General features: G+C 48.5%; 5 protein-coding genes across 5 annotated transcripts; 2 read left to right on the top strand and 3 right to left on the bottom strand.

Moving 5' to 3' along the window:
• Positions 1–59: 59 nt before the first annotated feature.
• On the bottom strand, positions 60–3,685 carry N7446_013317 (MutS family protein MSH5; the record flags this gene model as incomplete). Its single annotated transcript, XM_058522058.1, has 15 exons — positions 60–164; positions 217–355; positions 419–457; positions 523–724; positions 776–887; positions 942–1,023; positions 1,076–1,110; positions 1,160–1,331; positions 1,381–1,470; positions 1,527–1,623; positions 1,685–2,039; positions 2,086–2,145; positions 2,197–2,274; positions 2,343–3,274; positions 3,331–3,685. 15 exons carry the CDS (start codon positions 3,683–3,685, stop codon positions 60–62), a joined length of 2,853 nt encoding a protein of 950 aa, XP_058365535.1.
• A 300-nt stretch (positions 3,686–3,985) lies between these two features.
• hsp78 (chaperone ATPase HSP78) lies at positions 3,986–6,352 on the bottom strand (the record flags this gene model as incomplete). Its single annotated transcript, XM_058522059.1, has 1 exon — positions 3,986–6,352. One exon carries the CDS (start codon positions 6,350–6,352, stop codon positions 3,986–3,988), a length of 2,367 nt encoding a protein of 788 aa, XP_058365536.1.
• A 219-nt stretch (positions 6,353–6,571) lies between these two features.
• N7446_013319 (translation elongation factor 1 subunit beta) lies at positions 6,572–7,775 on the top strand. Its single transcript, XM_058522060.1, has 4 exons — positions 6,572–6,677; positions 6,738–6,777; positions 6,978–7,348; positions 7,412–7,775. Exons 1-4 carry the CDS (start codon positions 6,638–6,640, stop codon positions 7,639–7,641), a joined length of 681 nt encoding a protein of 226 aa, XP_058365537.1. The 5' UTR covers positions 6,572–6,637; the 3' UTR covers positions 7,642–7,775.
• Positions 7,776–9,427: 1,652 nt separating this feature from the next.
• Positions 9,428–11,718, bottom strand: N7446_013320 (asparagine synthetase B family protein; the record flags this gene model as incomplete). The annotated part of the gene is made up of 6 exons (XM_058522061.1): positions 9,428–10,281; positions 10,338–10,529; positions 10,587–10,851; positions 10,901–10,984; positions 11,033–11,490; positions 11,559–11,718. The coding sequence occupies 6 exons, from the start codon at positions 11,716–11,718 to the stop codon at positions 9,428–9,430; spliced, it is 2,013 nt and encodes a 670-aa protein (XP_058365538.1).
• A 743-nt stretch (positions 11,719–12,461) lies between these two features.
• N7446_013321 (membrane magnesium transporter family protein) lies at positions 12,462–13,510 on the top strand. Its single transcript, XM_058522062.1, has 3 exons — positions 12,462–12,645; positions 12,716–12,956; positions 13,100–13,510. The coding sequence occupies exons 1-3, from the start codon at positions 12,590–12,592 to the stop codon at positions 13,157–13,159; spliced, it is 357 nt and encodes a 118-aa protein (XP_058365539.1). The 5' UTR covers positions 12,462–12,589; the 3' UTR covers positions 13,160–13,510.
• The last annotated feature ends 646 nt before the right edge of the window (positions 13,511–14,156 follow it).

The following is a 14,156-nucleotide window of genomic DNA, read 5'->3' on the forward strand; positions in this document are numbered from 1 at the left end:
ACTTGCCTAAGTGTAAGTCATATGAAGGAATACATTGCCCCCCAATACGCTCGGTCACGTCATTGCTCGGAAGCTTCAAATAAGCGTTCGAATACCGTCTTCGTACTGTTGTCTGAGCCCCCTTCTGAGAAGTCAATCTCCAGGAATCTTCTTGCGAGTGAGTCCTTACGACGGGGCTGAGTTAGTGACGTTCTGTCTTAGAAGGCGCATTCTTACAGCTTGCTCTAGCTCTTCCACCTCTTTTGGAGACAAAACTGCGCATGCAGCGAGTATGTTCTCGCCTCGAGCCAGGAGGCATGCGATCTCGTTTGCACGAGAAACGATGGCTGAATCGATACCATTGATAGCCGCGCAGCTTTACCAATTGAGTCAGTCTAATGCTGGAAGACGCACCGGAAAAATGAAGTTAGGAACGTACATTGTACCGAAGCTCTTGTTACTTCGCCCGAGCCGAAAGCTATTCGATCTGTCAGCGTCCTTTGTGTGTAATAGTAAATCAAGAGCCAGCGGCACTGCACATACTTGTAAAGATATGTGACTTGATCCTCAACTTGTTGAACTTCCTGATCAACCTGGACCTCCATGTGTCCAAGTTGTAGCCGTGGCCGCAGTGCAAGAAAATCATTCTCGAAGATCTCATGAAAGTGGGTCGCTGCGATGATCTTGGAAGCAGTTTCAAGATTCAGTAGATACTCGAGGATTCCACAGGCAAGGCCGATGCCATCTGTAAGAGTTAACAGACGAAAACAGAGAGTTATCGTGAAAATGGACAAACCGCTCTCGTTAGTTCCTTTGCCAAATTCATCGATGATTACCAGGCTGCGCCCCGTGACTTCTTTCAGACAGAGCGAGATTTGCTGTAAATCATTCATGAAGGTGCTTTGTATCTAGGAACATATTAACCTTACGGTGTAGGTCTTTAAATAATGAATCTGGAGTACCTTGGAGACACTCTCTTGAGTGTTAATTTTGGTCAAAATCTTGTCAGTGATTCCCAATTCCGCGCTATCTGCAGGAACAAAGCTGCAATGGAAGTTAATACCTCATTTTTCATAACTGTAGGAGGATGGAATACCTTCCGATCTGTGCTAGAAAAACAATCAGAGCTACCTAAAGCGCTGTGAGACGATGGTCTGCGTTAGGAGGGAAAATCACTCACCTGCTTCATGTAGACACTTTTCCCCGAGTAGTTTGGACCAGTCAAAACCAGCATGCTGGGATTATCATTTGAAGACGTAGACAATCCATTGGTGTCTGGGTCCTCACTTCCACCAACGAGCAATGTGTCATTTGGGACATATGACGGCACTGTCATTTCTTGGAGCAGGTGTCTGCAATTCGTCAGAAATGTTGAGAGTGTTTCGGATCTAACGCTTTTACCGTCCGCCCTTGATCATGATGACATTGTCATGGACCATTCGTGGCCGAGTCAGCTTATAGAAACTGGCTCCCTGCGTGAGGGCAAGAAGGCTGTGAATGTAAAGACTATATTAGTGATGTTCGCCCCTCACTTAAGAAACACTTACCTGTCCATCTCTCCACAGACATCAGACGCATCGACAAGCACGTTTTCATATCGAAGAACCCTCTGAGCCAAGTCGTATACAATCTCAATTTCTTTCTCTGCAATGCCACACCCGTTAGTCTCCCATGAAGCTCGATCAAAAAAAGTAAGCAAGCCTACCACAGATGAGACCGTAAATATCTCCCAGCTTCTCGTCCATCTCTCTCATGCGATAGTCCTTGAAATACCCCCGGTTCTCTGTGATGAACATCAACTCCCACTCATTGTCGGCGCCACTGTATGCTGCCACGCCATGATCATCAAGTGGAATGGTAATATTGAACCCGAGCTGAGGAAAATAGATAACGTTGACGTCGAGATCGAGGACTTCCGGGATAGTCGCGGCGATGTTGAGGGCAACGTGCTTGAGAAGACTGTTGAGACCATCATATCTGTCCTTGATTCTGTCAAGCTCTCTGTCAATCCCCTGTTTGACTACTGTTCTTCCTTGTTCTTCGGAGTTGTCGATGTCGACCTATGTCCATTAGATGTGTTACTAATGCCAAGCGGGATATGCTTACAATTTCTTGGATCATGCGGCCCACTCTGTATAGCTGTGCTGCTTCAAACACCCGAAGAGCCTGCAGTAGTCAGCATAATGTCAGAAATGGGATGAAAAATAAGATTTTGACCTTAGTCCGGAGGGCTAGGATCTCTGCCCCGGAGACATCCTGTAGCGCATCCTGGATGTCGATGGAGTAGAACGCAAACTACTCGCGTAGTCAGCACCAAAGAGGTCTGGATCGCTCAGCAATTGAAGGTCGGGAAAAAGACTTGCAGCAAGTAGACTAGCCCAAACCGTAGTTTTGAACCCAGTAATCCTCCCACTGCCAGTACTAACTCCTTTGCAAAGATTGACCATAACAAGTCTCAAATTCTTGACATGCTTCAACGCTTTGGTCATTTTGTCCAGCGCCGCAAGGTTGTCGGGTCGCGAAAAGACACCGATAAAATCATGCCGTTTACGAATGATATCTAGATCCAAGCTCGGACGAAGGAATGTCTGTCTGAGCTTTGCCCTACCCTGAGGGGTATACGCAAAACGGCGAAAGAGACCATAGACAGAAAGTCCCTCTTTTCCCGAAGCCGATTTCTTGCCCGGGCCTTGATTAAACATGTTCGGGTGCGATTCCGGTTGAATGATCTGCAGTGAAGTGAATGTGTTGTTGTTCATCCACATTGTATCTCGAATATTGAACATTTGCAGCACTCGCACTCGATATTCGTTGCCACCTCCGAGAGGGCTCGGCGCTGATGACCTTCGCCGCTGGAGGTATTGGAGTATGGCTCCTGCGCAACCGATGGTTACTGGATTTTCCATGTCGATAGAGCTGGAAATATGTAACAGTCTTCCTTCTTGAAGGGTGAAACCCATCTCTTCTGGGTTCACCTCTTCAAGGCCTTCAAGACCATCTTGGGGTACGAGAAATCGGATGTGTTCCTCGTGATTAGACGAGATTTTTAGTGCAAGAAGTTTGCTTTCTGCATTTGAATAGCTGAACTCCGATGTTGGACGGACGTCTATCTGGTAGGGAAGATATGCAGATGAAACTAGAGCCCAAGCAATTAGCCAGGAGACATAGACGAGGAATGCAATTGACTGCAAGAATTGTATACCGTCTTCCTGTGCCAGGTTCTGGTTCTGGTTCTGCACATCTAAATCAACACGAGGAGGTACCAAGACCACCGTTGGTTTGATCTGGAGCAGCACTAGAGATGACCCAATTAGCAAGACAAACGAGCAATTAGAGGACATAAGAGTATACATGTCTCCATTGTATCCAAACCCCCAGAGCGGCTGTCACCGAGCAGATACATTTTCTCTTCCACGGCCGAATAGTAGGCGCATCCGACGGTACTGTAGTCCTTCATGTCGACGGCTGCAATGACATGATCATCGAAGTCATCGTCGGTAACCCCCATCGAACGATCAGTCTCGGGTTTGGTATTAGTAGAAAATGGGGTTCGCAATTGTCTTGCTGATGATGGGACAGGTGTTTGAGAAGGGCCGCTGGAAACGCTCGGTGCTCGACTCGATAGGCCTCTGTAGCCTCCAGGCCCAGAACTATGAGATGTGATTGGAGCGCGGGAGGATGTCCATTTTCTTTTAAAGGAAGGCATTTTGCTAAGAAAGGAATTGGTTGGCTTAGGGCTCGGATGATCAGAGATGGAATTGGAGATAGACAGGACGGGAGATGGATGGCGGGCTCCCACCCCGTGCCCGGTCACGTTCTTCAAGTCTACATAATAATTGGAATGTTTGTTCAATCATCTGAATTTGAATTAATGTAAAAATTGTATGAGTGGAGGTGATATACAAATTCCCGATATGTGAGGGAGGGCATGCAGTGGCCAATAGATTAAGAGAACAATCCAATACCGTACGTATATGCAACACAAAACGCCAGATCATGTTATCATTTACTCCTGGGTGGTGACCACCAGACCAGACTGGGTGTCATCAAGAGAAACACGAGCAGTTTGTCCAGAAACAATTTCACCTCGAATGATCTTGTCAGCCAAGCGGTTTCCGATCTCCTTGGAGATAAGACGGTTCAAAGGCCGAGCACCAAATCTGGGGTCGTAGCCTCTCTCGCAGAGCCAGTCCTTGATCTCATCGTCAACCTGCAGGGTCATGCGGCGGTCGTCAAGTCTGGCCTGCAGCTCTTTGAGACGGATATCGACAATATCACGCAGAGCCTCCCGCGACAGGCGCTTGAAGATAATGAATTCGTCGATGCGGTTCAGGAACTCAGGTGCGTATGCTCCCTGAACCACATCCATGACGGCCGATTTGATGTCGGGAGACAGCTCTGCATCACCAGAGACCTTGTGTGAGTGTATGGGGTCTGCTCCAACTAGAATATTGGCACCAAGGTTCGAGGTCAGAACAATCAAGGTGTTTCTGAAATCGACCTTGTGGCCCTGGGCATCAGTCAGGAATCCCTCATCGAGAACCTGCAGCAATAGGGCAGATATATCCCGGTGGGCCTTTTCGAATTCATCGAACAGCAAAACGGCATAGGGCTTGCGTCTGACAGCCTCGGTAAGCTGTCCAGCATCGTCATAACCAATATATCCAGCAGGAGAACCGATAAGACGACTGATTGTGTGCTTCTCTTGGAATTCACTCATGTCAAAGCGCACGACTGCAGTTTCGGTAGAGAAGAGGAACCCAGCCATCTTCTTGCAAAGCTCCGTCTTTCCAACACCGGTAGGACCAAGGAACATGAAAGATGCCAGGGGGCGGTTCTCACCGCTGAGGCCTGCTCGTTGCATCCGAACAGCATTCGCGACTGCAGAAAGAGCTTCGTCTTGTCCACGAACTGATTTTCGGAGAGTATCTTCCATGTGGATCAGCTTCTCTACTTCTCCAGCCATAAGCTTGTTGACAGGAATGCCTGTAGTCCGAGAGACAACGTTGGCAATATCATCGGCAGTAACGGAGTCATGGATCAAAGTCTGTTGCCTAACGTCTTGCTCAGCACCTTCTTTGGGTAGCTTGGCTTCGAGCTCCGGGATGGTGGAGTATCTCAGCTCTCCGGCCTTGGCAAAATTTCCTTCCCGTTGAGCTTGCTCGAGTTCGAATCGGGCACGTTCCAGATCTTCCTTGGTACGTTTGATGGTGTCGATTTCAGCCTTCTCTTTCTCCCACGCTTCCGTTAATTCACTCGCCTCTGCTTGTTTGGTCTTGAGCTCTTCTTGGAGCTTGTCTCGTCGTTCGCGGCTACTGACATCGGTTTCCTTACGGAGAGACTCGAGCTCAATTTGAATGGTGGTTATATCACGTTCCAGCTCCCGGATGGAGTCTGGTTTCGACTCTTGCTGCAACCGCAGCGCTGATGCAGCTTCATCAACGAGGTCAATTGCTTTGTCCGGCAAGAATCGATCAGTGATGTAGCGGTTGCTGTAGGTGGCGGCAGCAACTAAAGCACCGTCGGTAATTCTGACACCATGGTGCACTTCATATTTATTTTTTATACCACGCAGAATGGAGATGGTCGAAGGGACTGACGGTTCACCCACTAAGATGGGCTGGAACCGTCGAGCAAGAGCCACATCCTTTTCGATCAATCGATATTCATTAAGTGTGGTGGCACCGCAGCATTGGAGCTCGCCTCGCGACAGTGCAGGTTTGAGCAAATTACTGGCATCAATGCTGCCTTCAGCCTTGCCCAGACCCAACAGAGTGTGAAGCTCGTCGATGAAGAGGATGACACCTCCGTGGGCGTCCTCTACCTCCTTGAGTACGGATTTCAGGCGCTCTTCGAAGTCGCCACGGAACTTGGCACCCGCAATCAATGAACCCAAATCCAGTGTGACAACGCGTTTGTTCTTGATGCTTTCCGGGACATCTCCTTGCACAATTCGCTGGGCCAGGCCTTCGAGAACGGCAGTCTTACCGGTACCAGCAGCACCGATAAGCACCGGGTTGTTCTTCGTTCGTCTGGATAGAATCTGGATCGTTCGATGAATCTCCGAGTCTCGTCCAATTACAGGGTCTAGCTTTCCAGCTTTCGCCTTGTCTGTAAGGTCGATACCATATTGTTCGAGGGCGGACTTCTCGGGCTCCCCACTCATGTCCATGCGGTGAGTACCACCTGGAGGGTGTGGGCGTCCCTGTGCATAGTGGCGGACAGAGATTGGGGTGATGTTAATAGCTGGGAGGACGACAGACGAGGCACGGAAGAATGTCGAACGCGGGATCGGAGTAAGTAGACGGGCTGAAAGTAGATTGGGCGTTCGCAGGAGCCTACTGCGAGCAGTGAGGGACAATCTTGCAGCCATGGTGAGAATTGCAGACAACCCGAGTTGTTGAGGAGATCATAGCTTAAATAGTTGCGGTGATGTAAGTTATCGCGACGCTTCTCGAATGCTCCACCCCGGCCTCGCTGAGTGGCGGACAAGCTCCAAAGCTTGGACCGCCGCCGTCACCAGTCACCTGACCCCGTCCCACGTTTTTCCGGCGAAGATTTTCCGTTGAAAAAAATCCTCCCCTTTTAACCCCTCGATTTCTTCCAACTTCATTCTTCTCTTTTCCCCCCTCCAGATACCACTTCAATTCTCTTCACAATGGGTTTCACCGACTTTGTCTCTGATGCCGGCCTGACTCGTAGGCGCCCCTGAGATTTTCTTTGGTTCGAATCAATTGGTGACTGACTGTGCCCCTCAGTGGCCAACCACTTCCTGTCCACTCGGTCCTACGTTGTTGGGTAAGACCCCCTTGTTTATGTTTCCCTGTTTTTCACTCCCTGCTTTCATGATGAGAAAAATTGGTCCGTGTTTAGGAGGCGGATTAAGACCCCGCTGCATGACTACACAACCAGCGAGCAATCGCACCTCTGATCTTGCTTATTATGCAACATTGTTGATTTTCACTCGATGTATAAGCACATCGCTGACCATTCAACAGCTCCTCGCCCAGCCAGGCCGATGTCGTGACCTTCAAGGCCTTCAACGGCGCCCCTGACGCTGAGAAGTACCCCCACGTCGCCCGCTGGTACAAGCACATCGCCTCTTACGAGAGCGAATTCTCCACCCTCCCCGGTGACTCCTCCAAGGCCTTCACCGCCTACGGCCCCGAGACCACTGAGCTTCCCTCCAACCCCAAGGACAAGCCCGAGGAGGATGATGATGAGGACCTCTTCGGCTCCGACTCTGAGGAGGAGGACCCCGAGGTTGTTGCTGAGCGCAACAAGCGTCTCGACGAGTACAAGGCCAAGAAGGCCAACAAGCCCAAGCCCGCTGCCAAGTCCCTTGTCACCATGGAGGTTAAGCCCTGGGGTATGTATATCATCTTCTGCTCTCGTAAAACAATAGCTAACCATTTTTTTTTTTTTTTTTCAGATGACGAGACCAACCTTGAGGAGCTCGAGGCTAACGTCCGCTCCATTGAGAAGGACGGCCTCGTCTGGGGTGCCTCCAAGTGGGTTCCCCTCGCTTTCGGTATTAAGAAGCTCCAGATCAACCTGGTTGTTGAGGACGAGAAGGTCTCCACCGATGAGCTCCAGGGCCAGATTGAGGAGTTCGAGGACCACGTTCAGTCCACCGATATCGCTGCCATGCAGAAGCTGTAAATTTGCGATGTTCATTTACGAAGCAGGAATGTGATGGAAATGTGTGATGTCAAGGAAGTCTTTTACGAAACCAACTAGAAAGCTGGTCCGGACATGACCGGTCATTGATGAAAAAATCAAAAATTCACGACCAACTACGTTTCCAGTAAATTGCATTATGTAGAGAACGAGTGTAGAGAACGAAGTAGAAGCAATCGAAGCAATTGGTTCCAATCCAGCGAGTTACCATGGGGATCTTTTCAGTTCTACGCATGTCAACGGCTCACCCCGCTTATATGTTGGGCACCGTTGCCATTGGGCATCGTGACCCTTCTTAGGTCGCAATCTGTTGTAAGATGTTCAAGTGCAGCTTCTCAATCAGGGCAAGAAAGTCAAGACCACTGATTTTATTAAGGTCAAATAAAAGTACGGAGTAGGGAGTACGGAGTAGGGAGTACGGAGTAGGGAGTACATGTATAAGATCAGTGTTTGGGGATAAGAACTAATATGGACACAATCAGAGCTCAAAACGCAATAAGTTCGAATCCCAAAATCAAAGACACTGACAGTTTAACTGTTCCTTCCCCGAGAATGGCATAAAGCCGAGAGAAAGGATGCTGCTCCGACGATTTCCAATTCACCTCCTTCCAAGCAGCGTAACGCAGCCAAGGTACCAGACGCAGGTGAACAGTTCAAACAGTCTAACCCGCGATCTTTGTTCACTGACAGCATGGAAGCGTCCGGCCGTTCACAGTGCGAGATAGCGGAGAATGCGGTCAACAACCACATCGACGGAATTTTATCATGATTGCACTCCCTCTTCAGGTCTGCTGACTTGGTTGCAAAATTGATAGCCAGATCCTCAGAGGAGCTTTCTCTAGGAAGAATTGGGACCATCATTTTGTTTGCCACTCACTATCTGAACTATGATGGTTGCTCTGGATGGCACATCTATATCCGTTGCTTTACCTGTAAGAGTCCTTCTTGGTGCGCTAATTGTCTAATAGATCACCTCAAATGTCCTTGGTGCAACAACAGTTGAAGCCTTTTGGGGCGGGACATCCTTACTCTTGTCTTCAACTGGCAAGTCGACTTGTGCTATTCTTGTATCCATTTCTCTCTTCTAACATGCAACCGTGTTCCAGCAAACCTTCGCATCCCTATCCAACATACTTGGTCGAAAGACCTTGACACTTCTAGCTTTGGTATTTTCTTTTTCGTTGGATCAGTTTGGAGCAGCCGTAGCAAGAGCTGCCATGATTTGGCCATATTACTCGTGGCCGATGCATTCAAGGAGTTGGTGGTGTCGGTATAATTTCTCTCGCCGAGATTATCATGGCTGATCTGACGCCACTGCAACTCCGTGGATTATACTTTGCATATCTAGGATCAACAATAGAAAGCTCTTATACGTCGATCGGGAAGCTATTCTCAGTTACAAGGGCTAGAGTGCCGAGCATCTGGTTGAATGATTGTTTTTGTTCTTTGTTTAGATTTTGATTCTTGATTGCTTTATCATAATAATACTTCCCTGTTTAACAATCCAAATCATATTAAGTATGTAGACAATACAATGACAGGGAGTATCGTCGGTTTCAACATGGAACAGGCTCAAAAGGCTACCCAAATCATGGACTAGTGCCAGCTGATCCTGTTTGTCGGGGGCTTATTTTTCTTCTACAAATCCTTAGCCTGTCTGTACTACTCTTCGTAGCAATGATACAATCTGAAATTATCATGCATTCTCGTTAATCAAACTGCGGCTGCACTCTCGAAAGAAAGCTATCGACCAAGTACCAGGCAAGGATCAAGCCGTGGCTCTAGCAACCCCAAATCTTTGCGAGAGCACCACGAATTGGCAAACAGAGAACGCAGCTCGCAAAGACCACGAGTCCTTATCTACAAATGCCTTCCGCACATTTTCTTGCGTTTCTTCCCAGTCCACAAACCCAAGAGCATCCACGTTCTCCCGAGAAGTCAGACGAAGGAACAATTGATGAAGCGGCCCATTTTCCTGAAACCTCGTCGGTCCAATATATGGTTTCTTCTGTCGTGTATAGATCTCCTCGGTGACGAAAGGATGAACTGCCTCTCGCAAGATGTACTTCTCCGTCAGAGACCCATCTGACGATGACACTTTGATTTTCAGACTGGGTGGAAGGCCATTGGCATATTCTGTCAGATGATGATCTAGGAACGGAGGTCTAGTCTCAACGTGATGGACCATGTCGATGTTATCACCAAGATAACGAAGCAATAAGTTGCTAAAAAAGCCCTTCGTAAAGAGGTACTCCGCTGTGTGAAGTGGATGCCACCGGTTTGCAATGGCGTCTCGAACCCTTCCATCCAGGGTTTCTGCCTGCGCAGTTTCGGGGGCCGTGGCCGTATATATGTCTGTCCATTTGGCGAAGGGCATGCGGCCGACCGATGCGAGGAAGGTTAAAATTGAGGTATTGTTAAGCATTCGGCGGGTCGACTCGGGTGCTCTCTTTATATTGAAGGGTATGTCCATGGCCATAGTCGCGTAGACTCTTTTGAGATTTTTTGCTAATTCTGCAATTTCTTTCTCGGATGGTGAGGAGGGCCATGAGGGATCACTTTCAAGCAGAAAATCGCTCGACAAGTCTTTGTATCCTCCAAAATGCTCATCAGATCCCTCTCCTGTCGATGCAAACGTTAGAATAGAGTCAATAAAAGATACCTTTGGGAAGAGAAACCTGTCAATATCACTTTAATACCGTGTGACTTGGCGACCTCGGCCATGGCGAGCCTTCCCATGCCATTTGTGTCCGGCATGGGCGTTTCACTGTGCCAAACAGTATCCGCAAACATGGAAGCAAAAGTTTCCTCGTTGACAGATACCGGGTGAAAGTCAACCCCGAGCCATTCGGCGGTACGCTGTGCAATATCTGGTGATGCTTAGCGTTCCGATATTGGGAATTAGTAAGGTATGGCGAAATTCGTACCGGACTCGTCAGCTCCACTATCCTTGTCGAATTGCACCGTGAAACATTTGATTCGTGAAAGAAGATGGCTCTCATCGTTGCCAAGTCGGGCTCCCTCTTCCTTAACAAGATGAGCTACCATGCCGGCCACTGCGGAGGAGTCAATTCCACCACTCAGATAGATCCCTAAAGGTACATCGGCCCGAAGGCGAACTTTAATAGCTTCCATGAGGCGATTCCGCACGCCCTCTACCATCTCGGCTTCTGATCGAAGCTCGGGTGTTCTCTGCCTAGTGAGTAGTGGCTAAAGCGGAGTGTTAAGGAAGGGTACTCACCTTGTCTGGATACTCAGCATCCCAGTAAGCTACATCCTGAATAGGCTTGAAACTTCTGCTTATAATATAATGCCCCGGGGCAACCTATTTCTGGTCAGAAATACGCAGGCGTCGAGAGAAAATGGAACAGACTGATTGGACTCCCTTGAACATTGTCCCAGCACCAAACATCCAGCCGCACTCTCTGAGACCCTGAACATCCCACTCTGGCATCCACCCAAACGGAAGGAAGCATTTCATTTCAGTTGCCACGAGAAGTCGGTTGTTCACAACGGTGTAGTAGAGCGACTTGACACCATACCGGTCCCTCGCGCCGATGAACACCTTCCTGCGGGAATCCCACAAGATCAAAGCAAATTCGCCCCGGAGGTGGGACACAAAAGACAGCCCGTAGTGCTTATAGAGAGCCAGGACGATCTCGCAGTCGCTTCGACTGTGGAAGTCGTATTCACTGCCCAGGAGCTCTCGGTAGTATTCGTCATTGTACAGCTCGCCATTCACGACCGCGTGGACATCATTCGCACAATCATGAAAGGGCTGATTTGCCTGTGGGCTAAGATCAACAATGGAGAGTCGAACATGACCCAGATCTAAGAAGGCTCAGTATTTTAAACGGGAGAAGATTGTTCACTTTGAAGAGCAAAAACCAGGCACATACAAACGTTGCCATCATTACTGGTCCATTCACCACGCGCATCTGGTCCACGGTGTTGAACAAGATCTAGGCTCTTTCTGAGCTGCTCGAGAGATGACAAGCGTTCCCCATTCGATTGCGCGGGGTATCCTGCCAGTGAAAGGACGGCGCTGATTCCGCACATTGTAGTTTAATCTTTTTAGACCTAGAATTCCAAGGCAAGCTGGATATACAAGTTAGATGTAACGATCAAGAGTTTACGAAGGAAGGAAGTGACTGACTTTCACGAGGCGGTCAAGTTTGGGTTGCCCTTGGAGTAAGGAGTCCGTCCTGCTGTCATAGCGCAAGTCAGGATGAATCAACTAAAAAAACGAAAATGACCGTGTTCCCGCCTACGATGTATTACACCACCACGTAAGTTACAGCAAGTCGGAGGGTAGACTCGTCTGTATGCCTAAGGAGAATCACTATCAGCATGTATACTGACGAATTATATAGGGATGCCTCGTTCTACAAGGTCGTCAAAGGTAGCACGCTGTACCATGCTTTGTTAGCTCAAGGTATTAACTAGAATCATCAGCCAAAGCAATCTACACATATATCACTGCCGTGATTGTATTGCATTGGTTCATTATTTGCACGAACCAGTTGTAGTCCAGTTCAAGGTCAAGTGAACGACGGCTGCAAAGCAAAATATATATGTACCACTAGCGTATAAGTATTGAAAATAGTGCCTTACGGCGAAAAGACCTCGAAAACCATAGACAAAAAAGAGTATAATATTGAAGTAGAAGAATATCCATAGTTCTGAGGCTGCCCCATAGCAGTGATTATGTAAACTGTGGGATGGCCAGGCGGACTACACCTCGAAATCCACCGCGGTCGTCAAGCATTAACGCAGTCCACCAGTCCAGAGCCGCAGGCTTTCTATTCAAACTTTCGTATCGCAAGATTCAATCGTATCCCTCACATACGGATAGAATCGGCCGCACCGACAAGACTCGACCACTGGACCCCAACTCCGCAACCCCCAAACCCCGACCTCACCACCCACTATGAGCTTCCTTGCACGTCTTGTCACGCTCTTCGGGCTCGTTCTGCTCGGGCATGCGTACGTTTCCCGAGAACCGATATACCAATTGCTACCCCATTCCGAGCTAAGCTAACAAACCCGCCTGCAGAGGCTACTCTGCCCACGAACACACTGTCCTTTACAGCAACATTTCCTCCACCGTCCTTCCACACGATATCATCGCCGAAACCCTCGTTTCCGTCCTGGTTGTATCAATTGGTCTCGTCCTCGGCACAGAGAAGTTGAAGCCCGTCAGCTGGCGCGACTGGGCGGGCGCCATTGAACGGGATGGCGGGGCGCGCAACCCGTTCCTGAGTCTGGAGGAGCGTTATGCATTCTGGGATATTCGGGTGAGTTTCTCGGTATCTGATCTTCGGAAATGTTTTTGGTTGGCCTATGTGCCGCGTTGGATCGTTGTGAACCGAATCTACCGCTGGATGAAGATCATACTCTGGGAGTCTGAGGGTACAAAGGCTAATATTCGGAACTACAGGCCAAGCGAAAGGAATTTGCGAACTGGGTCCGTGGTCAGGATGTGCCGATCAAAGAGTGATTGTGGAAAAATGAAGTTGGGATAGTATGTTGCCGGAAGTTGTATAAAATCCACAGCGGCGAGAGTGTTCGGTGCCGAATTGATATGCTCGACATGCGCTTTAATGCTGCCACTTATATCTCCCTGTTTGGCAGTGCTGTGCTCCTGCAAAATTCAGTGGCGCACTGTAAGACGTAGCGGACAGAAGCCCGGATCTCCATTGCAGTGTTTCTAAGGTCGATATGAGCCACGCTTCTATACTTCGCTGAGTCAAGCCATCCGTTCATTGATTTTACAACGAGACTATGTTCTTCGATTCCGAACCTTGCCATTAAAGAGGACAAATGGTCTGATGATTTGGATAAAAGAAAGAACTAGTCTGACTTAATAACACAATTCTACATTAAGAACTCGGTTGACGAGTGTTGTAAAATTGTCAGTCATTCCGCATTTCTCAACACCCAGAGAACCCTTTTTACGCCGCGGTCCCTCTTGAAAACGCCAGTTTATCCCTTTCAAATTCGCCTTAACTTATGCCATCCACTGTCTTGTTTGTTCGTGTGGTTGTCTCCTACTATGTTCAATAACACAGTTCATATCAAATGATGGATTGAAGGGCCTGGGCGCCACTAGCTCGGCAAGACGTCGGTCAGCGAAAGTATGATAAGGATAGTATGGGAGTTTTCCCGTTATAGGCCATTTCAACGGATTTGCTGCATACGTCGGATTCCTGGGCCTCTCTAGGAGCTGGCTGTGATTTCCGTCTCGCAATGGAGTATATATTTCCGGTCTATTACGTTGATTACGAGAAGACGCGACTAGAATCTAATCAGCTGGGGCCCGATAGATAGGTTAAATAGTGAACAAGCCAGAAATATACCGTATAAGTGGTTGGTTTTAAGGAAATCAAGCTTGCGCTCTTAGAGCTGTAGAGCTAACAAGTGATATAGGAAGTATAGAGCTTTGGTCCGTTTATTCGGGGCTGTCTGAGCTAGCCGCTTCTGGTAGATACTGGCTA

The sequence above is a fragment of the Penicillium canescens genome (assembly GCF_028828765.1).
Source record: "Penicillium canescens strain IBT 15451 chromosome Unknown utg000011l_segment0_segment0, whole genome shotgun sequence".
Lineage (NCBI taxonomy): Eukaryota > Fungi > Ascomycota > Eurotiomycetes > Eurotiales > Aspergillaceae > Penicillium > Penicillium canescens.